The following is a 23,564-nucleotide window of genomic DNA, read 5'->3' on the forward strand; positions in this document are numbered from 1 at the left end:
CTCTCTCTTTCTCTTTTCTCTCTTGTTTCTATCATTCCTTCTCATTTCCTTCTGTTTCAATTTCTCTTTCCTGAACCTAAATTTTTTTAAAATTTGGTTAAAAGGTGATCGGAAAGAAGAAGTTAAGAGTTTGACAAAAAAAAAAACGAAAAACGAAGGGCTATGAAAGGGAGAACAGATGGTGAACATTCCTGGTTTTGTTGCTGTTGTTCTTTTTGTTGTTTTTAATAATCATAAACCCCGCATTCCAAATTTGGAGCTTCTGGGCTCCAGAAAGCTGAAAATGGATGTGGAGTGTGAATTCTAAACAGGATGAATATTAGGGTGGTGACTAGTGGAGATATCTCAGTGGTTACGAGGCAAACATCATATGCTGAAGACGGATATGAGGGGGGGGTGGAAGTCAACAGTTTTCTGTCAGCAGAGAAACAATACCCTTTTCATTATTGAAACTAATTCAAGATCCTGCAAATCACCTCTTGAGTTTACGGCAAATTACTGAAAAGTTAAGCTAAAAGTTTTGGTATGTGTATTATCGCTTAGCAGTATTTCTTACTCTGGCATAGTGTCGTAAGGAGTGATATTAAAACTTAAAACGAATAGAAATTATTCCGTATATGAAAGGGGCTGTCCCCTCCTCAACGCGCCGCTCTTTACGCTAAAGTTTTTTATTGTTTTAAAAAGTAGAACCGTGACAAAGAGTCAAACTTTAGCGTAAAGAGCAGGGCGTTGAAGAGGTAAAGTTCCTTTCATATATGGAATAATTTCTGTCTGTTTTAAGTTTTAATGTAGGTCCTTACTTTCAGTTAAAAAAACTTATTTATATTTAATTTCTGAACGTTTTTTAATTAATGCTGGTTTTGATTTTGGTTCATCGTACAAGAATGATTAAAACGAAATTAGCTTATCAATTTTTGGTTTTTATTTGGCTAAATGTCTTTCTCAAAGTTTGGATTGGAATATTTTGAGAAAGAAAGGGGACGGGGGAGGCGGTCTAGTTGTCCCGACCGTAAAGCAGTTAGCGTAGCAAGGTATAGGGGGGACATTAGCACGATCCCAGTTCAGTCTCCTATACCACTTCGGCTGAGTCATCAATTTTCTCGTTGTCCACCCTGACAGTCGATGATAATAAGCTGGAACTGGAAGGGATCACGTGATACAGGTTTGATTTTGAACAGCCTCTGTTATGAATATACGTGAATGTGAGGCTCTTATCTGCGACGTGATATCTGCTAGGGAGTGATTCTAGCAAGAGGGTTGACCTATCATAGATACCAAGAATGTCACAGTTAAGGTCACCAGCTAAAACCCAATTTAGATCTTTTAAACGTAGACTTTCGAGTAGAGACTTTGAACTGGAGCAACATTTAGCGAAAGATGTGAACGATGCTATAGAACGTCGATCACAAGGTAAATAAACATCTATAAAGGCAGTACTGTCACATTGAATCGCCAAGATGTTGTCATCACAATGAATCACTGAAGGCTTTGATGGAAAACGGAAGAAATTTTCTAGACCACCGGAAGGATGGCTTCTAGTTTTCTTGGCCTCTTGTGAAAAAAAAATGGTGGACAGAAGATCACTTTAGGCTAAAAATGTTTGATTCGGTCTAAAGATGTTCTTGCAAGAACACTATGTCATGGACTAGTAATTCGTTAATTAACAAGTCTTTGTCTTTTGTGCCGTTAATATTGAGAGAAGCAAAGCTTAAAATAGTGGCTCGGTTCATTTTGAGCAGAGTTCAGAGCGCATTTGATAGCTGGGCAATTCATACTATAGGAAACATGAGCTTCGCCGCAGTTGGCACATTTCGGAGCCTCTAAGCAAGGATTGTCTTTAGTATTGGAATGGCATCCAGAACATTTAGAGCACTTCATCTCATTCTGTGCACATGGGCAGTGAGCTAACGAATTATGGATACTTTTGCATCTAAGACACCGGCTGGGTAGTTCCTTGTTTTTTGATATTTTAAAAAACTCGTAACCCAAGCGCAGACCTGTAGCGATGGCAGATTTTAGTGCAGCGGAATCAAGGAACTAAACGGAATGTATGAGAAGAGCTGATCTAGGTGGCCTTAACAAGACCAAGAATAGCGGTGATGAGTATACTGCTAGAAACACTATCGGGAAGTCCCCTAATTACTCCAAGAGGTTTGCGATCGATCTCTTTAGCAAGAATTTTAGATAGCTCGCAACAGCAGGCGCGGCAAGAGAATTTGTGGAAACTTTATCCCACGTGACTACAGCCCATCTTTTCCTTACCGGATCAGACTATACCGACATAATTCCGTCATGTCCGGCGAAGGAATCAAGCTTTTCCTTGCGAGAAACGGGGTCTCTTAGTTCTGGAGGTGGATATTTAAGAACGACGGTGAGCAAGCGTTTTTAGCTGATCAAGGTACTGGTTGACTTTGGCGGTAAGGATAGAATAAGCCGACGCCAAAACACTGGGGACTTCATAGATAACTTCGAAGACCACACTGCCTTTCCATGACGAAAGTAAATTGAAAGTAATTTTTCCATGACGAAACTTTCGACTGGGGACTTCAGTGGGGGATTTGGTCACGAACTCTGCAATATCAATATTTTCTGCAGAGCAGCGAGAAACAGTAGTGATTATGTCTGACAATGAACTATTCTTAGCACTGGGTCCCGAACGACGAGGTATAGGCTCATCTGGGAAGCAATTGCTATATAAAAACAAAAAAGAAGCTATATAAAAACAAAAATACAAACACGCATCCGAAATCTTTCTTCTGGCAAATATACAAAATTCCATATTTTTGCAGATAAGACCTTGAAACCTCTACAGTTGGGTTCTCTGTTACGCGGATTCTGATGGTGTGATTTTTGATAAAATTTTATGAATTTTAGGAGGTGTTTCCCCCTTGTTTTGAAAATAAGGGAAATTTTCTCAGGCTTGTAACTTTTGATGGTTAAGACATTTTCCATGTCTTGTTGTTTGTTAATATATCTTGTTAGACAATGGTAATTTAAACTCACAAGAACACTCCGACTAAAATTTATAAAATAAATCTATTAGTTTTAGCTGAAACTAATACTTTATTAAGTTTTCCCTATGACGTTAAAGGGTTTTCGTCTCAAGCGATCCCAGCGGGATTTCTTGGAAATATTTTGGCAAAAACCTTTAGTGGAAGTACCAACCGTGAATTCCATAAGCTGTAGGAATTTCGTACCACTATTTTTTAGTAACGAATTTTTTAACCTGCTTCCTTTAGTTCTGTTTCAAGAACTTTTATTTATACTTATGCTTCGATAGAGATAGCTCTCTATAGAATAAAATTAACTTTGATTTCTATAAGCTATTTCAGTGATAAGTTGTAGTATTTGGTATTTGTCATAATAGATCTTCTTTGTTTTGCTGCTTCTTCACTTTAATGAGCATACAATCATGCCTAATAAACGACTCTGATATGTTTCAGAGTCGTTTCAGAGTATTACTGAAAATGGTTTCAGGTTTCAGAGTATAGCTCAAAATACAGTAATAGAGCGTTCGCCTGGATACAAAGAGGTTACGGGTTCATAGGTGGTATTCCCCTAAATTATTTTTGTGAAAAAAAATGAAGAGTTATGACACTGAATTTTAACGTGACGCTGAATTTTAGCATAAAGTCACTAAAATATTTATCAAACAGTCCGTGTAATTAGGGAGCGAATCAAGCCAATAGTAACTGAACTCGAAAAGCAGAATTTTAACACAAATATATTCGTTAAGAAAATAGGCTTTTCATGGTCATTGTGAGGAAATTTGCCTTTTTCCTGAAAATGGGTGGTAACACCCCCAGAACGTCAAGCAATCTTAATGGTTGTTCGCAATTAATACACTTTACAATCTTTAGGCTGTTTTTTTTATTGCGTTTTTTTTATTATTCTCCACATACTTCCTCTTTTCCTAAGATGTTTCCGCTCAATTCCCCCCGTAGCTCTTAAAAAAGACATTTATCCCCTCCCCAATATTTGGTGAATTTGCACCATTGAAGAAGTGCTGGGCTCACCCACCTCTCATGCAGGGAAAAAAATTATTATTGCCTTTCAAACACTTCTTTTTAACAAACTGTAAGTAAATAATGATGTGGCTCAATAGTAGCCGAAATTTTATCAAGTTCAAGTTCCTTTTATTATCAATATACTTCCATTTATAAACAAAAACATCCCAAAGGGCTCAATAAAAACAAAATATAATTAACTATTAAATACATTCACACTTAAAATATATTTAGATTCTACTCAACAATACTCACCCGAGTACAACTGGTCTCCGTACCACCTACTTAAAAAACAAAAATACTAAAAAAAAAATCAATAAAAAAAAACATACATCGAGGAACCAACACTCACACCATCCAATTCTAAATAATTAAATTCAATCTAAATGGTTAATTAATTAATAGTTAATAAATTTAAGTAAATAAACAATATAAATAACTGATCAATATTATAATTTAATATTTTATTTTATCAACAAACTCTTTAACTGTTTCTTGAAGGAGCCTATGGTACAGGACCGTCAGATCCGTACAAGAATGAAGTTCCCGGCACGCCCGACAGCAACTGTCAGACCAAAGCCCGAGTGTACTGCAGGGATGGGGGGCACTAGCATATCATCCTGGTTCCTAGTTTCAAAACATTTCTAAAGTTTCAAAACATTTCTAACAAGCTCAAGTAGCCTGGAAAAACTTGATGGAAGGTCTCCACGGAAATATTGAAATGCAATGAAAGAGAGGTGTAATGTATGAATATCTTTAATCTTCAGAAGTTCAACAGAAATATGGGTGGTAGACTGCAGGACTTGTGCTGATTGCAGTTGGAGATTATGTAAAGGTGTAAGTAAAGATGGAAGTGTAGTCATCCACACTGATGAGCAGTAACACAAAAAAGGGTAAATAAGAGAGAAGTATAATATACGAAGGATAGAGAAAGGACAGACTTGTTTCAGCTTCCGAATAATGCCAAGGCCTGGAGAAACCTTTAATCTCATCGATTCGATATGCCGCTTGAAAGATAAGTTTTCATCCAGAAGTACCCCAAGCAATCGAACGAACCGGTCAGCTGGGCAGGATATGGATCCCTTAGATGTTTGAAGGTCTGTCACTATAGGGCAGCTTTTGCCTATGCGGGAGAATATAAGAAGAAACGATTTTTTTTACATTCAAAGTTAATAAATTTGCATCAAACCAATGATACATGTTTTCTGTCTTCAATTGTAGCTTGAGGATAAGGAATGATTCATCAGATGCTGCAGCCCCCAGGATTCTGTCGTCGGCGAATGCAAAAAGTTCTTTATGTTGACCAGGCGTAGCCAAGGTTCCAACCTCTGCATCTCCTTTCTGGCACAATTGACAACAGAAATTAGATCGTGGGCTGGTAAATAGTCGATACAGGTCGTTGACATATATGAGGAAAAGGGACGGCCTAAGAACTGAGCCTTGTGGCACTCCATATTCAACTGGAACATGCTCATCAGAAGCTTCAAATGTAATGGATCGGCCAGTTATGAATGAAGACAACCAGGACAGAACTTCTCTACGAACACCTTTATGCGAGAATTTACCAATAAGGATCTCGTGTGTAAGGCTGTCAAAAACTTTCTTCACATCAAGGAATATTGCCGCAGGGATAAGGTCGAAGTCTAAAGACTGTCATAAAAATCAAGAAGCATATTACATGGGAGTTCTGTTGAGCAATTCTCCTAATAACCAAACTAGTGCTGATGAAAAAACTTCTTCGTGTCCAGAAAACTTAGCAGACGCTTTAGCATAGACTTTTCAAATATTTTAGAAAAAAAAAGACGGAAGAGATGTAGGCCTATAGTTCCCCGGTCACCTCCTTTAAATAGTGCTATCACTCGTGCAAACTTGAGACGCTGAGGGAATATTCCGAGCTTGAATGACTGGTTAACCAAATGGCACAGTGGTGTAATAATTGACCGAGGAATTTGTTTAATTAATTTGGTAGGAATTTGGTCGAATCCAGATGAAGAATTTTTTAATGATGAAATTATTGTTATCAGTTCCTGCTCAGTAACTGACTCAAGAAGATCTATAACTTGAAGAAGGAACCACACCTAACGCCGTTCTTTTCCCGACCTCACCAAAAGCTTTTGTCATCTGATGTCGCACTTGGTCTTCATCCAAGAAAAGCTGATTCTGAACATTAAGTAATTTAGAGAGCATGGTTGCGTAACTTTCTCGATTACGTCCCAAGTTTTCTTAATATTTTTGCCACAATCCGCAAACCTACAGGAAAAATATGTAATTTTAGCTTTTCGAACCAACGTTTTAAGCATCTTCCGGTATAGTTTAAAAGCCTCGTTTAGCATGACTCGGTATATTCCTATAATCTTTCCTAAGGTACTGTTTCCTCTTTATGGGTCTCAACGTGAGTTTTGTCACAGAGCAGTGTACTTTAAGTTTAGTTATTTCCTTTTTTAATTAAACCCGATTGAACCCAGAGGCGCCATTTGGGAGGGGGTCAGAGGTGGGCAAATGCCCACCCCGGATTTTCCAGGGAGGCCCAAGATTCCACCACAAAGGGCCCTTTGCCGGCCATAATTATCCATTATGTCCAACATAATCCATTCTGTCCAATTGATTTGAAATTACTGTACGCCTATTAACCAAAGAGCGTATTTACTTGACGACCCTTGGGGTAATTACGCTATTTGCTATTAATTATTGTAAACTTTGAAAGTAGGTAAGATACATACTAAAAATCTCGAGTTCTGTCAAAAATCTCGAGTTCTGTCAAATGCCCATTTCCTAGATGATTACGCGACACGAAGTGAGTCAGGGGGGCCAAGATGGAGTTTATGCCAGTCCAAGGTTTGGTCCAAATGGCGTCTCTGATTGAACCTAACCTATTGACTTCAGTATTCCAGCTGTAGTCCATGGGGCTATGGGTGTTGATCTTTTAGAAAGACTTGGTTGGGGTGTTTGGCAATGGTGTAAAAATTTCTCCTTTACTTCTTCATAAAAAAAAACAAACACCGTAGTATAATTTTCTAAGCTCACCCTCTCAGGTATTGTAAACTCCCATGGTGTAGTGAATAAATCATCTTTGAGCTTTTCGATATTTGTTGGTGTATATCGGAATCTTGGGTTATTATTCAATTCAATTCAATTTATTCAAATAAAACTAAAATATAACACCAATAATAATAATGATCCTGGAAGCGAACTTGTTAAGGACCATAACCACAAAAATTGAAAATGAAGAAGAGAGAAAAAAAAGAAAAGAGAAAACATGGGTAACTAAAGCAAATTGAATAAGAATTTAGAGAGTTATAATATCAAAATTTTAGTACATTGTTATACAGCGTGCCAAAACTTGTGGATAGCTAGACACTGGAGGGTATTATATTCCATTGAATTATAGATTTATAGATGGGGGATCGCTGGGCGGTACTAGAGACACACTTGGGGACAATGAAGGAGCGGTTGGATGAACGGAGACAGAGGCCTTCAGAATTATTAATATTAAAATAAGATAATAATTGAGGAGGAAGATTTTTATGGTAAGCGGAGAATGCAAGGTATAGATTTAATTATCAGGGGCTATTCGTCGGTCAAGTCGAGGGAGTGGAAGTAAAACTCCTACTGGGAAATGATCCAATGCATTTGATAGTAGTACTTCATTTTTTACCGAACGTATAGATGGGAACACATTGTCAATTAAGGTTGCAGATTGGTTCGAAAGTTGTGTAGGAATATTTATACAGGGAGTTAACCCAGACGAGATTGCTAGTGCCAGTATATCACAAGCCTGACTCGATGACATATCCATGATGTCAACGTTAAAATCACCAATTAAAATAATTTCTGACTTTTCAGAGAATACTTTCCCAAGAACACTCTAATATTTTCATAAATTGTTTCGTTGATCCGCTTGGAGATCTATATGTTTCACCAATTATTATCTTTTCTTTGGAGCTTGTAGCCAATTGTATGAACAGAGTTTCAAATACCCGTTCAACGTTTGTAGAAAGATCATCTCATCTGACAACTGCCAGATTACACAATACGTAAAATCCTAGCCCACTCTTTTTTGCCATCTTTCTATTTATAAATATTGAATTATATTCAGGTATATCCATAAGTAGCTGGTTCTTTTCATTTAAAAAAGTTTTACATAAGTCAATAATTCCAGGACGAGAATTCTTACATATAAGCTGTATATCATCCAGGAAAGAATTCAGCCCTTGAGTATTCCAATTCACAACCCGGAGGACATCCTCCCGCTGAGCTCCAACATCCCATAACCCAAACTCCTCTACAAAATTACCATCAATAATATTATCTAAATTTTCATCAAATTTCATATTCGGTGTTCTCCCTATCGGGTTATTCAAAAAGTAAAATTTACTATACGACTTTCATATTCATCTTTCCTTTTCTTCTTTTTCCTTTTCTTGAGGTTAGTGTCAGTCCTCGATGATGGTAAGATGGTAAGTTACTACTTACCAATATAGGTGATGAATAGAGGCCACGCTGTAGTCGAGCGAACACGGGCAACGTAGACATCCTAATGACGGCGAATTCGTAAGGCGAAGGCACGAACTTGAATTTTTGCTTTGGTTCGGAAAAATATTTACAAGTAAAAAAGTAGAGAAAAGAGTAAATAACAGGGAAAGAGAGAAATGGAAATATAAGAAATTAAATAAAAAACATAGATACGGACATTGCAAAATAAATCAAGAAAGGAATATATAATATAGTAAATAGAGAAAAGGAAAAATAAGGCAACAATTAAAAAAACACACATAGATACGGACTTTGCAAAAAAGAGCATCAAATTTGCATCCCCTTACTTTACTGAGACAAAAATACTCAATAGTTCATGTCACGCGTCTGAAGCACCATCACTAAGAACTGCGGATAAAACCAAGGCGAGGGGGTCATGGCGGGCATCACTGAAGTTAACCCAGTTTGATTTAGAAGTTGTTTTTTTTTTTTTTTCTAGCCATAGTTTAGTACCCTGTTGCATGACTTTAGTTTGAGATACTTTCTCAGCGGTTACTTTGGAATTTCGGAGCTTGTAAGTTGCATTCAAAAGTTTTTCCGACGCTTTGCAAGTTCAGGTGGTAGGTCATTGCCGATACTCTTTCCTGTGTATTTTAGGCTACCAACACAAGTCATGATACTATCTTTATGCCTAAGATTCATAACAGAGACAAAAATAGGGTCCGAAACGGGGCGAGAGTTCGAGTGGGAAGGGCGCTTGGTCTTGTTTCTAATTCCGTACATTGCCGTGAATTTTATATCCTTCGAGTTTTCTACTGGCATTCCTGATAAAAAGTCGTGGACTGTCTCTTCAATATTTTCACTATCCTTATTAGGAATTCCGTGGATAAGTAGATTTTTGCGTTATGCGTACAATTCTGTACTCAAACAATGATGTTTAATCGCTATAATTGCATTTCTCAAATCAGAATTCTCTTGTTTCAAAGCTGAATTCTTTTTACGAAGATTTTCGATCATTCGCTTTAAGTCATCCATACGTTCGTCGAAATCTTTTTTTGTGACATACATCATTAATTATTTCTGCAGTAAAAATTCGCCTCCGTAAATCAGATTAGCAAAATGACATTTCAAAGGGACTTACAGGCATGGGTTCCTTTCTTCATATAAAAATTTAAGGGGCCCCGTAACAAACAGCGCAAAGATTGTGAAAAATCCAGATGCGGTTATTAAACCCAGATCGCTACCACAGCTTAGATATACAATACAGTTATGAAAACTCCTATCTTGCCCATGAGAAGATTTTGGCACAGAGCTCTGAACTTGGCGTCTCCTAGATCGTACTACAACGCCATAGGCGGGAACGCAATTTTGTTTTGTTTGTCCAATTGCTCTGACCTTTTAGACTCAGACTGTCAGTTTCCTGTCTCCAGCCGCTAGCATCGCTATCGCGCACTGTGTCCCAAAAATAAATCGAGTTTTCCTAACTCTATTGTATGTCTAAGCTGTGATCGCTACTTGTGAAGACAGAGTTTTCAAGACAACAGATAGGTCCACAGAAACCATTAAATTTTCATGCTCATTCAAAATATAAGCTTATCAAGGGAAATATAACTAAAGTAAAGAAAGGAGGATGATCCATATCCATGATGATATCTATCATTCCATGATGAGCAATATCCGTGGGAAGCAAAGTTACCCTAATGTGATTAACTCTCTGTCTCTTGTATTTATTAATTTCCTCTTTGAATTATCATACCTATCGGTCGTAAATTTTAGATTTGATTCTTTTCTTTTTTTTTAATATAGGGCGTAAAGCGAAAAAACAAACAAGTCAATTCAAATCAAGGATCAGAACTAGAAGAGAATATTCCGGTGGCAGCAAAACATCATGAAGGCACTTCCTTGACACCAAAGGATAATGGAAGACAAACTGGCAGATTTGGTAAAGACATATTGTCTAATGAAATAATCAAAAGGCAAGCTCTCAGAAAATATAAAACTCTAGCAAAGAATGATGCTCGGCCAATGTCAAAAACCAAAAGGGGATCAAAGAATAGCGAAGACGCTTCTAGTGAAGATTCTGTGTCTGAATTGGCTACAGGGCGTAAAAACCATTACGAAACATCCGTGGTATCACCTATTCCAAAAACAGGCTTACTTTTGCAAGGTAATTTATCCTGATTTCAAGAAAAATTCTTTCGTTATTGGAGTAATTAGGAAGTATTTGGTCATTTTCCCTCTAACGTTAGTTCGCCTGGACATCCAACGGGATTCACTCCCCATATTTCATCTACCTAAATGAGCTTATAAGGCATCTCTTGTATTTTGGCTTTACGCCTGGAAGTGGAAAAAAAAAGCAAAAAACTATCCATCAGTTCGTGGTAACGAACTGTGAAGTAAGGAGCGACCCGGCTGAATAGCAATCGAAACTAAAATAAATGGAATTTTGATACCAATAGTTACATCAAAAGAATTATATTTTTATGCTGATTTTAAATATATAAGTTTTTTCAAGTTTAGTCTCACCCATCAAAAGTTACGAGCCTGAGAAAATTTGCATTATTTTAGAAACTAGGGGGAAACACTCTCTAAAAGTCATAGAATCTTAACGAAAATCACACCATCAGATTCAGCATATCAAAAAACCCTACTGCAGAAGTTTTAAGCTCCTATTTATAAAAAAGTGGAATTTTGTATTTTTTTTTATTTTTTTTGCTAAAGACAGATCACGGATGCGTGTTTATTTGCTTTTTTTGCCCAGGGGTGATCGTATCGACCGCGTGGTCCTAGAATGTCATGAGAGGGCTCATTCTAACGGAAACTAAAAGTTTCAGTTTCCTTTTTAAGTGACCAAAAAATTGGAGGGCAACCTTCCCCACCCCCACACTCATTTTTTTCACAAAGTCACCGAATCGACATTTTGAGATAGCCATTTTGTTCAGCATAGGCCAAAAACCAAAAAAGCTCTAGTTGCCTTTTTGAGTAACCAAAAATTGGAGGGCAACTAGGCCTCACCCCCACACCTTTTTTTTTTAAATGATTTGATCAAAACTATGAGAAAGCCATTTAGATAAAAAAAAAGAATTATATGCAAATTTCGTTTTAATTATTCATATGCGTTGAGCCAAAGTCAAAACATGCATTAATTCAAAAACGATCAGAAATTAAATATAAAAAAGTTTTTTTAACTGCAAGTAAGGAGCGTCATTAAAACTTAAAACGAACAGAAATTATTCCGTATATGAAAGGGGTTGTCCCCTCCTCAACGCCTCGCTCTTTACGCTAAAGTTTTTTAATGTTTTAAAAAGTATATTTGTGAGAAAGAGTCAAACTTTAGCGTAAAGAGCGAGATGCTGAGGAGGGGACAACCCCTTTCATAGACGGAATAATTTCTGTTCGTTTTAAGTTTTAATGTCGCTCCTTACTTGCAGTTAAATAAAACTTGTTTTTTTATTTAATACAATAAAAAAAACTGCAAGAAAACTCATATAAAATGTAATTGTTTAGGTTTTTTATTTTTCTTATTTATATATGGAAATTTGCCTGAATTCCTGTACGAAAGTTTTCTTATGTCTTGCTTTCTCTTTAGTGACTCAATTTCACGCATGAAGATGTTAAGGGTAATTGTAGAGGATAGTTTTACTGGGATTGAATTGTCTTGAGGATGTATCCGTGGAGAGGAGGGTTTTTCTGTAGAGGTAGAGCCAGATTTCTTGACATTATTTAAAAAATGATCATTTTTCATGATCATTTTTCATTTTTCATCATTGATCAAACCCCTCCTCAACATATTACTCTTGACCCTAAAGTTTAGATTTCGTCCCAAATCTTTAAGAAGGAATCCTGAAGGAATCGTTTAATTAGAACAATAAGAAACTTTTTAAAAGTATTAAAAACTAGGCAGTGTAGTGCAATAGTATTCAATGGCCAATCACGGATACAAGGAGGGGAAGGGAGCAACCTCTTTTTTTTAGAGAACTCTTATTTTTAAGCCTTTAAACTCTTTAAAACAAAATTGCCTATTGATAGGATAATGTATAGGAGACTCTGATTTAACATGAATAAATCTTATAAACATAAATAGAGACCAAAAGTGTGCATAATTAATGGAAATAAAGGGACATCCTGTTATTAATTAAGGAAATAAAATTCAGTAACTTAATTACCAAAGAAATCAATTACCAGTTCTACTAAAAATAAATAATAAAAAAATAATAAAAATTAAAAAAAGAAGATTAGTGTAATATCTACAGCTGCCAAATTAGTTTAAATTTGTCTGTTGAGGCAATACTATAAATAAATGGATTCTTCAATGTTACAAACTTCAAATGGTGCAGGGGGTGATCTATGGCTCGGTGGTTCAGCAAGCATGGGCTCACAAACACGAAGTTCAAAATAAATTGGCGCAAATAGAGCAGGTTCTGTGATGTTTCCAGTTGGTGTCTTGGTTTCCTTTCCTATGGGAGGAATCCCGACTGGTATAGATCCGTTAAATGGAGTATTTTCAGGATTTGGTTCGCAGTTTTCGTCCCCCCAAGATTTATTAGAAGAGGGGAAAGAAGAGCCTTTTCTTACAAAAGTCAACAGCGATTTGATTTTTCACTTTTGTAGCTTGGTGAGCCCTTAGTTTCTTGTTAAAACTTTTTGTTCGCTATAAGTAGCCTCCTCAAGGAAGTGAATTTGCAAATTTTTGCATCAAACTTGGCTACTCCTCCTCCTCCCCCCCCTTCAAGAAGTTGAAAATATTAGGAAGTCATAATTTTTGTTGATTTTTCGATACCAATACCATAACTTGATCTCAGCTGTTCTCTAATGAAGGTATGTTTTTGTATCAGAAAACTGATTTCCCAAGCTAACTCCAGCTTCTTTTTTATTTCCATTCCAAAAAATAACACATTTATTCTTGATTTGGATGACCAATAAGAAATCTTGAAATTTGAACAACTTGAAAGATTTATGGGAAATACGTGGGGAGGGTGTAAAGAGACAGGCTTTGAATAGATTGGATAGAGGAGGAATTTGCGTTGATGTGTTGGTCTCAGGCGTCTTGGTACTGTAGTGAGTAGTTAATAATAGTGGAAACTCTAATTTTAAATTGAGACGACAAAGAAAAATAAAATAAATTTTGCATGGGAATTCTGGGAAAATCCCCCCCCCCCATCGAAAGTTCTCTCCCCACTGAAAATTCTGTCCGTGGAAAATTTTCCTATGGTTGAGACATTCAAAGATGGCTGTTGATCTTTTTTGTGATCTTTTTACTATTTTTGAGCAAATGGCAAATTCGGAATTTCCATCAGACGTATTTATGAAAAATAGGACAAGAGGTGGCGAGCTAGTTGCCCTCCTATCTCTTTGTCTCTTAAATAGGATAGTGGAATTTCTGATTTCTAATCCAATGAGCTATCTCAAAAGTTTATAAAACCGTAATGTCCCTAAAAATCTTATATACCCAGGGTTAAACTTAAAATCCCTACTCTGAGGATTCGGGGAGAGGGGGTCAATCCTCAAAGATAATCTTACTGGACCTTCTAACTACTTTTAACAACATGGGTATCTCAAAACTTTGATCGGATGTGTTTGGGGAAATGATGGGTGTGGGGAGGGGTGGTAGCCCTCCAATAGCTTCCAACTATTTAAAAGGGATGTAGAGATTTGGATTAACAATGAAATGAGTTCCTTTCGAAGTTTTTAAGACAACCCCTTCTGTACGAAGTGTCCCTGCTAGAAAAAAAACATTGAATCCACGTTTCTTTTTACTATGAAACACCATTTTACCGCTTATGGTAATGTCTGTTCATATAAATTTTTTGATTTATTTTGTTACTTTCAGTTGAAAAAACTTGTTTTTTTTTAGTTTAATCATATTTAAAAACTATCAACCACAATTTTCTAACATTCGAAGTTCAGTTATGTTAAGCTATGTTATTACAACATAGTCAACTCCACCTTCACAATTATATAATCAAATTTATTTACACCTGATAATGTTAGAACGTGCTTAATCAAATAACCCCAATTATCATGAAAATGGGATCTTGATTTAGGCTACATTCCCCTATGATGATCAGGCTGAATTTCGTAATTAGATAACTATTGAAAATATATCCACGATTTAAGTTGGGGTAAACTATTTCGTTATAATTGGTTAAATTCAACTAAAAACGTTAGAGCAAGCTTAATTATTTAGTGTACCTAAGTTTAATTTTGTCCCTTTGTTCCGAAATTCAGAAAATTTGTGTTTTATTCTTTTTGTATAATTTTCTTCAAGTTATATTTGTTTGCTTCTAATTAATCTATTAGCTAAATTGTCGTGTGCATTTTGTTCATTTTATTAGTAAATATTAGGCCTAGCAAAATTAATTTAAATGCTTTCCTTATAATATGGGGAAAAAAAATTTCCATGCTCATAAGGAACGTAGCAACACATTAACATAATTATTGTATGACTCTTAAGTCTTAATTCACAAGTTGGCACATCAGCACTTTCAATGGAATTAGGAAATGCTGACGTGATTTAAAATATACATTTATCGTTTTATTCCTTGGTTTTAAGTCATAGGGTTGAAATTCGGCCGTTTCAATTCAAGTAAAAAATCATAACCGTAGTTTCTGTTGTCCATCATTTTATCTTGTAAGTCACTATGGTACTCGTTGTTGCGTTTCTCCTAACCAAAAATCGTGCTGTGCTTCAGTTTGGCTCATCGTTACCTCAAACATTTCGCCTCAGAATTTAGACAAATTTTTCGTTTGAAATTCGATGTGATTCTTGCTATTGCTTGTTCCATACCTTTACCGTAATTAAATTAAATGAAAGTAAGGAGCGACATTAAAACTTAAAACGAACAGAAATTACTCCGTATATGAAAGGGGCTTTTCCTTCTCAACGCCCCGCTCTTTACGCTAAAGTTTGACTCTTTCTCTTAACTCTACATTTTAAAACAGTAAAAAAAACTTTATCGTAAAGAGCGGGGCGTTGAGAAGGAAAAGCCCCTTTCATATACGGAGTAATTTCTGTTCGTTTTAAGTTTTAATGTCGCTCCTTACTTCCATTTAAAAAACTTGTTTTTTTATTTAATTTCTGAACGTTTTTGAATCAATGCATGTTTCGATTTTGGCTCTCCGCAGAGGAATAATTAAAACGAAATTTGTATATTTATTTTTTTCGGCTAAATGGCTTTCTCATAATTTTGATCGAATGATTTTGAGAAAAAAAGAGCGGGGGAGGAAGCCTAGTTGCCCTCCGATTTTCGGTTAATTAAAAAGGCATCTAGAACTTTTAATTTTTTACGAATCTTTTTATAAGTAAAAGATATACGTAACTTATAAATTTGCTTACGTAAAGAACTTTTGTATTCTTATGTTTTTATTACATATATGAGGGGGTTTGCCCCCTCGTCAGTACCTCGCTCTTTACACTAAAGCTTAAATGTTGTCCCAATTCATTAAGAATGTCCCCTGAATCACAAAAGCCGCAGAATAAATAGTTGAAATTACCAGAAACACTTTAGCGTAAAGAGCGAGGTATTAGGAGGAGGTGAGCCCCTCATATGGGTAATAATTTCTGTTTTTTTTTAAGTTTTAATGCTGCTGCTTACTTCCAGCTGAAAAAAAACTTTTTCATTGTTTTTTTTAAGTAATGCTAGTAAATCCTGCGCTCCCTTTATGGAAAAATTCTTCCCCCATGACAAATTCCTCGATGGAAAGTTCCCCCAGCATATCCCCCTCTTCTCAACCCCTGCCTCCAACCAAAAAATTCCTCCTGAAAACGCCTGTACAGTTCCCAATAACCATTACTACTGGTCAAGCACTGGTCAAAGTTTAATATGTAAGCACTGGTCAAAGTTTTGAACTTGTAACCCCTCCCACGGGGACTGTGGGGGAGTAAGTCGTCCCCAAAGACATAGTTATAAGGTTTTTCGACTACGCTGAAGAAAATGGCTATCTCAGAATTTTGATCCGTTGACTTTGGGAAAATAATTAGCGTGGGAGGGGGCCTAGGTGCCCTCCAATTTTTTTGGTCACTTAAAAAGGGCTCTAGAACTTTTCATTTCCGTTAGAATGAGCCCTCTTGCAACATTCTAGGACAACTGGATTGACACGATGACCCCTGGGAAAAAAAAAACAAACAAACAAATAAACACGCATCCGTGATCTGCCTTCTGGCAAAAAATATAAAATTTCACATTTTTGTAGATAGGAGCTTGAAACTTCTACAGTAAGGTTCTCTGATACGCTGAATCTGATGGTGTGATTTTCGTTAAGATTCTATGACTTTTAGGGGGTGTTTCCCCCTATTTTTTAAACTAACGCAACTTTTCTCAGGCTCGTAACTTTTGATGGATAAGACTAAACTTGATGAAACTGATATATTTAAAATCAGCATTAAAATGCAATTCTTTTGATGTAGCTATTGGTACCAAAATTCCATTTTTTAGACTTTTGGTTACTATTGAGCCGGGTCGCTCCTTACTACACGGTTCGTTACCACGAACTGTTTGACTCGTTTGGAGTCATCTTGTATGCTTTCTTATGTGTTATAGATACCGAAAACGATTTCACCCCTGGAAAAAATTTATGCAATTTGCTCTTGAGACGGCAATTTAAACATTGTAAGACGGCAGTTTTAATTATTGTAAGTTTTATTAGTTTCTTTTATTAATTTGTTTTAGTTACGGAATTTTCAATATTTAAAATTAAAGAGTTGCTGGAAATAGCTGTGAACAAGATAAATAGTTTTACTGTAAGTCTGAAAATATTATCTATGTATAAACTTTTCCCATTTTCCAGAATTTAAAAATATTTGAGAAATTAAATATTTTGTTTTAATGTTAACTATACATATCGTTTAAGTGTATTATATAGTGTTTTGTCAATATATATATATATATATATATATATATATATATATATATATATATATATATATATATTTATTACACATAAGTGTAAGTGTATAAATAATTTTTAAGTGTTTTGTAAATCACTGCTTTGTTCCATTTGTTTAAAAACTTATTTTATACTTCTTGATTTTGAGGGAAAGAAATAAATACTATGTAGACTAAAACTGCCGGACGAATGGTGACAGATGCTCCAATAATAACAGGACAGTAAAAGCCTAGTCCGCAAATTGTTCTATGATTGAACCAAGTCGATGGTTTTCCTGATTGGAGAAGAGGGTAACCGTCATTAAAGGATCACGAAGTGTCCCAATATTAACAAGCATAGGAAAATTACAATATTTGGTAATGACTAAAAATATAAACTAAATGACCAAAAGATAAAATTGCCAGAAATCCCTGGCTAAATTTAGTTTAGCTTTAGTTTACGGTCGGTATCTGAAGTATTTGAACATATTAATTATGTATGTTCAAAATTCAAAATCATGTAGCGAAACATGTTTCAAAAAAATGCACTGTCACTATAATTTGTACCATCAGTCTGCAGAACGCCAGCCCGGTGATTCCTTTACTAATTGATGCAGTTTTCAAAGGTGACTGAATTACTTTTGATCAAATTTAGACAAAATTTATGCTCATTATCGCCGTTACGGTTAGTGTCTTTAGCTTCTTTTTTGCCGTTTAATTGAGCATTTAACTTTTTTCAGATGACGAGCCTTGTCGTCAGTTACTGGTTACCGCGCCCCAGATGGTTAACCAAGATAAATTGCATACCCTGGTTAATGTGTTTACACCTGGATTAGACAGTTTTGATAGAAAAGGAAACAAAATGTCTCCGAGTGTAAGTTTTCTTCATTATGTCAAATCCTTTTTATGATTAATTTATTTCTTTGATGTGTTAACACCTGGTTTAGATTTTTATGGCACTTGGTATTAACCAAGTGACATATAGCAATCGCAAATTCTGTCGGTCTGTCTGTCGGTCCCGGTTTTGCTACTTTAGGCACTTCTAGGTAAGCTAGGACGATGAAATTTGGCAGGCGTATCAGGGATCAAACCAAATTAAATTAGAAATAGTTTTTTTTTCGATTTGACCATCTGGGGGGAGTAGGGGGCCCTTTAATTCGGAAAAATAGAAAAATAGAAGTATTTTTAACTTACGAACGGTTGATCAGACCTTAATGAAATTTGATGTTTGGAAGGATATCGCGTCTCAGAGCTGTTATTTTAAATCCTGACCGGATTTGGTGACTTTGGGGGTGGGGTGGGGTGGGAGTGGGAACGTAAAATCTTGGAAAACACTTAGAGTGGAGGGATCGGGATGAAACTTGGTGGGGAAAATACGCACAAGTCCTATATACATGATTGACACAACCGGAACGGATCCGCTCTCTTTGGAGTAGTTGGGGGGGGGTTAATTCTGAAAAATTAGAAAAAATGAGGCATTTTTAACTTACGAACGGGTGATCGGATCTCAATGAAATTTGATATTTAGAAGGAATTTGTGTCTCAGAGCTCTTAATTCAAATCCCGACCAGATCTTTTGACATTGGGGAGGGGGGAGTTGGAAGGAGAAATCTTGGAAAACACTTGGAGTGGAGGAATCGGGATGAAGCTTGGTGGATAGAATAAGCAAATGTCCTTGATACGTGATTGACGTAACCGTACTGGATTCGCTCTTTTTAGGGGAGTTGGGGGAGGAGTTCAGTGATTTGGCGAGTTTGGTGCTTCTGGACGTGCTAGGAAGATGAAAATTGGTAGGTTTGTCGGGGAGCTGCACAAATTGACTTGATAAAGTCGTTTTCCCAGATTCGACCATCTGGGGGGCTAAAGGGAGAGGAAAAATTAGAAAAAAATAGGTATTTATAACTTACGAGTGGGTGATCGGATCTTAATGAATTTTGATATTTAGAAGGACATCGTGACTCAGAGCTCTTATTTCAAATCCCGACCGGCATTAAGCCTGTGATTTTCCTTTTAAATATTCCTTTAAAGAGCTCATACCATATGAGCCCTGGGCTCTTAGCTCTTCTTGCCTTGTCACAAGTGCCATATGAGGTCTTAGCTCTTGTTTTTTTTTTATAATAAGACGGACTCCTTAATATCGCCATGTGCAAGTTTTCTTCTTTATATTAAGTTTTTTGTATATAAAATGAAAAATATGTAGTTCTGTAGGCAATGCTAAGTTTTTTAAGGTATTAAAATTTTTAATACTGAAATTTAACTTATTAGCTTCCTTATTACTTTTAAAAATTATAGAATTTTTAGAAATAAGCCTAGTAAAGCTACGGAGATTTTGTTTAACGCGAAATCTATAGTATATTGCTAAAAGTTAGCACAAATACACAAAATGAGTATCTAGATTTTGTAGGTGTGACTATTCCTTTAGATTTTTCTTGCATTATCAAACAGTTTTGTGATAACGAACAGTAAGCAGGGTGAGTAAGGGTGCAATGCGGCTCAAAAGTAACCGACACTCTCAGAAACAAAGCCTTGATAACAATAGACACATCAAAAGAATTGAATTTTGAAGTTGATTCACAATAAAGAAAATTCATCAAGTTTAATTCTACCCAGTAAAAGCTACGAACCTTAAAAATTAATCTAATTTTTGAAAATAGGGGGAACAGATAAAATAACTTAAAGTCATCTAAATGAGAATCACGTAAATATTACGTATATGAAGGAGGTTGCCTCCTCCTCAACACCCTGATTTCCATGCTGAAGAAAAGGCTTCTTACTATTCTAATTAAACGACCCTTGTATTTGAGGAATCGTTCTGAAAGAATTGAGACAAAATTCAAACTTTAGCGTAAAAAGCAAGTTGTTGATGAGGAGGCTATCCCCTTTATATACGCAATAATTTCTGTTCTTTTCAATCTTTAAAGCTGCTCCTTACTTTCAGTTGAAAAATTATGTCAATATATCAGTATATCTCCACGGAGAAATACCCTCCCCATGGATATATCCTATAGAAAATTCAATCCCAGTGAAAATATACCCAGGACAAATGCCCTGAACACTTCCACGCGTAAAATTGAGACGGGAAAGAGTGAGCAAGAAATAAAAAAATATTTTGTATAGCAATTATTGCAATTTCCCCCAATGTATAGTTTCCTCTGACACGTTCACTCCCTGAAAACTTCCTTCCCCATGGAAAGTTCCCTCGTGAAAAAAAAACCAGCAGAAAGTTCATTTTCCCGCCCTAAAATGTATGCATGCTTCCTAATAACAAATACTATGCGTAAACAATGTGCAATTTTTATAATTTGAAGACCTTTCCCCTGGGAATGTGGGGGAGGGATCATTGTATATCCAAAGGTATAGTTACTGGGCCTTTCAACTATGATGAACGAAATCGCCACCCCGAAGTTTTAATCGGGCAATTTTAGAAAAAAAAGGATTGAGGAGTGGGCCTAGTTGTCCTCCAATCTTTTTGGTCGCTTAAAAAGGACAATAGAACTTCTGATTTCCCTTCGAATAAGCCCTCTCACCATATTCTAGGTTCACTGGTTCAATACCATCACCATTGAGGAAAAAAAAAATAAACACACATCAGCAATCTTTCTTCTGGTAAAATATACAAAATTATATGTTTTTCCAGTTAGAAGCTTGAAACCACCACACCAGGGTTCTCTGTTACGCTGAATCTGATGGCGTGATTTTTATTAGGATTCTATGACTTTTAAGGGGTGTTTCTGCTTTTTATGGCGCGTGGTATATACCAAGTGGCATATAGCGATCGCAAATTCTGTCGGTCTGTCGGTCGGCCTGTCTGTCCCGGTTTTACTAGTTTAGGCACTTCCAGATAAACTAGGACGATGAAATTTGGCAGGTGTATCAGGGACCAGACCAGATTAAGTTAGAAATATTCATTCCCTGATTCGATCATCTGGGGGGGGGGGGTACGGTTATTTCGAAAAAAATAGAAAAAATGAAGTGTTTTTAACTTACGAACGGGCGACCGTTCGTGAGGTATTTTTAAATTTGATATTTAGAAGGAACTCATGTCTCAGAGCTCTTATGTTAAATCCCGACCAGATCTGGTGACATTGGGAGGGGGAGTTTGTGGGGGAATCCGGAAATATTGGAAAACGCTCTGAGTAAAGAGATTGGGATGAAACTGGGTGGGTAGAATAAGCATATGTCGTAGATACATGATTGACATAACCGGACTGAATCCACTTTCTTTGGGGGAGTTAGAGGGGCCAGTGCTTTGGCGAGTTCGATGCTTTTGGACGTGCTAGGACGATGAAAATTGGTAGGTGTGTCAGGGACCTGCACAAATTGACTTGATAAAGTCGTTTTCTCTGATTCGACCATCTGGAAGGGGGTTGAAGGGAGAGGAAAATTAGAAAAATGAAGTATTTTTTACTTACGAGTGGGTGATCGGATCTTAATGAATTTTGAAATTCAGAAAGACTTCGTATCTCAGAGCTCTTATTTTAAATCCCGACCGGCATTAAGCCTCTGATTTTCTTTTTAAATTAATCTATTGATTCTTAGAATTTTGCTAGAGCTCATACCATATGAGCTCTTGGCTCTTCCGACCTCGTCACAAGTGCCATATGAGCTCTTAGCTCTTGTTTTGAAAATGAGGCAACATTTCTCTGGGTCGTAATCTTTGATGGGTAAGACTAAACTTAATGAAACTTACATACTTTAAATCAGGATAAAAATTCTTTCTTTGTATCTATTGGTATCAAAATTCTGTTTTTTAGAGTTTAGGTTACTTTGGTCGCTACCAACTTTCATTTTATTACCACGAAATTTTTCAAAATGTGGAATTTTATATTTGTTTCCCAAAAGCAAGATCACAATCCGTGTTTATTTTTTATTTTATTTTTTTGTTTTTTTCTAACGGGTGATCGGACCAGATATCCTAGAAAATTGAGAGAGAGCTCTTTTGAATGGTAACTATTGTTTTGGCTCTTCCTAACCGTAAAAGCTTATTGCGAAAATAAATTTATGGGGATTTCGAAAAAAAGCCTGAAAAGAGAAATTAAATTTAATTGAAGTTAAAAGTCCACCATTGGAAACATCATTGTCAAAAACCTTGAGCCCTGATCTATCTCTCGTTTTTATGGCACTTGGTATCTAACAAGTGATATATAGTGATCGCAAATTCTGTCGGTCCCGGTTTTGCTAGTTTAGGCACTTCCAGGTAAGCTAGGACGATGAAATTTGGCAGACGTATCAGGAACCAGACCAGATTAAATTAAAAATTGTCGTTTCCCCGATTTGACCATCTGGGGGGGGGGGGGTACGGTTAAATCGAAAAAATTAGAAAAAAGGTATTTTTAACTTACGAACGCGTGATGGGATCTTAATGAAATTTAATATTTAGAAGGATATCGTGTCTTAGAGCTCTTATTTGAAATTCCGGCCGGATCTGGTGACATTGGGGGGAGGGAACCTAAAATCTTAGAAAACGCTTAGAGTTGAGGAACCGCTGTGGTTTAGTTATTAGATAATTTGACTTAAAGTTAGAGTGTTTCTTTGTTTCTTGGTATTTTGAAAAAAAAATTGGACCTATATTAGATGAACCAGTAGACTTTACCTATAAATCTTTTATAATCTTTTTGTGATGAGAGAGCTTGAGAGTAAGATAGTCATCCCATTAGTTCTGTGACCCATTTGAAGGCAATCGGTACAAAAAATAATTCAAATATTCATGACCGACCATGTCCACAGGATTTGCAATTGAGAGAGCGACTGATATTTCTAATTAGCTGTGTTTTTAATTCAGAACGGGCAAAGATTAACTAAAAAAGCAAAGTTTTTTCCGAGGGAAGTAAATTTCCCTCATGTTTGAATTTAAAACGAGCAAGAATTACTTAATTCACGGTCCATCTAACATACTAGTGCAGGCAAACTAGACTTTGACACCAAATAAATTGCAACAGCAATGATTTTTACACCATGTGGAAGAGGAAAAAAGCTGAGTAACATATCCAAAGTTTCACATTTTAGGTCGACACAAAACTTTTTTTTGCGTATCGTGTCAGTTTTCTTGCTTTCCTAGTAAAAAAATTAAATTCCGGCAATTGTTTGTTTTTCTTGAACTAAATTATTATTCCGATGTAAAAAGACGAGGTAAGTGCTAAAACAAACTCAAATTTGGTGTACAGTTTTTGCGCTTCTTGTCGTCGTGATCTCCTTTTTTTTACCAGACCATCTGTCGCTG

At 36.2% G+C, this 23,564-nt stretch overlaps 1 protein-coding gene across 6 annotated transcripts in view; it reads left to right on the top strand.

The window, feature by feature from the left end:
* LOC136030886 (inactive histone-lysine N-methyltransferase 2E-like) overlaps window positions 1–23,564 on the top strand; it is a 63,451-nt gene that overhangs the window by 21,658 nt on the left and 18,229 nt on the right. For all 6 annotated transcript variants that reach the window (XM_065709978.1, XM_065709975.1, XM_065709973.1 and 3 more), the window contains 2 exons: window positions 10,287–10,647; window positions 18,085–18,218. In XM_065709978.1, the coding sequence (XP_065566050.1) occupies window positions 10,287–10,647; window positions 18,085–18,218 (495 nt within the window). The remainder of the gene's footprint in view (window positions 1–10,286; window positions 10,648–18,084; window positions 18,219–23,564) is intronic.

This window comes from Artemia franciscana, chromosome 9 (genome assembly GCF_032884065.1).
Source record: "Artemia franciscana chromosome 9, ASM3288406v1, whole genome shotgun sequence".
Classification (NCBI taxonomy): domain Eukaryota; kingdom Metazoa; phylum Arthropoda; class Branchiopoda; order Anostraca; family Artemiidae; genus Artemia; species Artemia franciscana.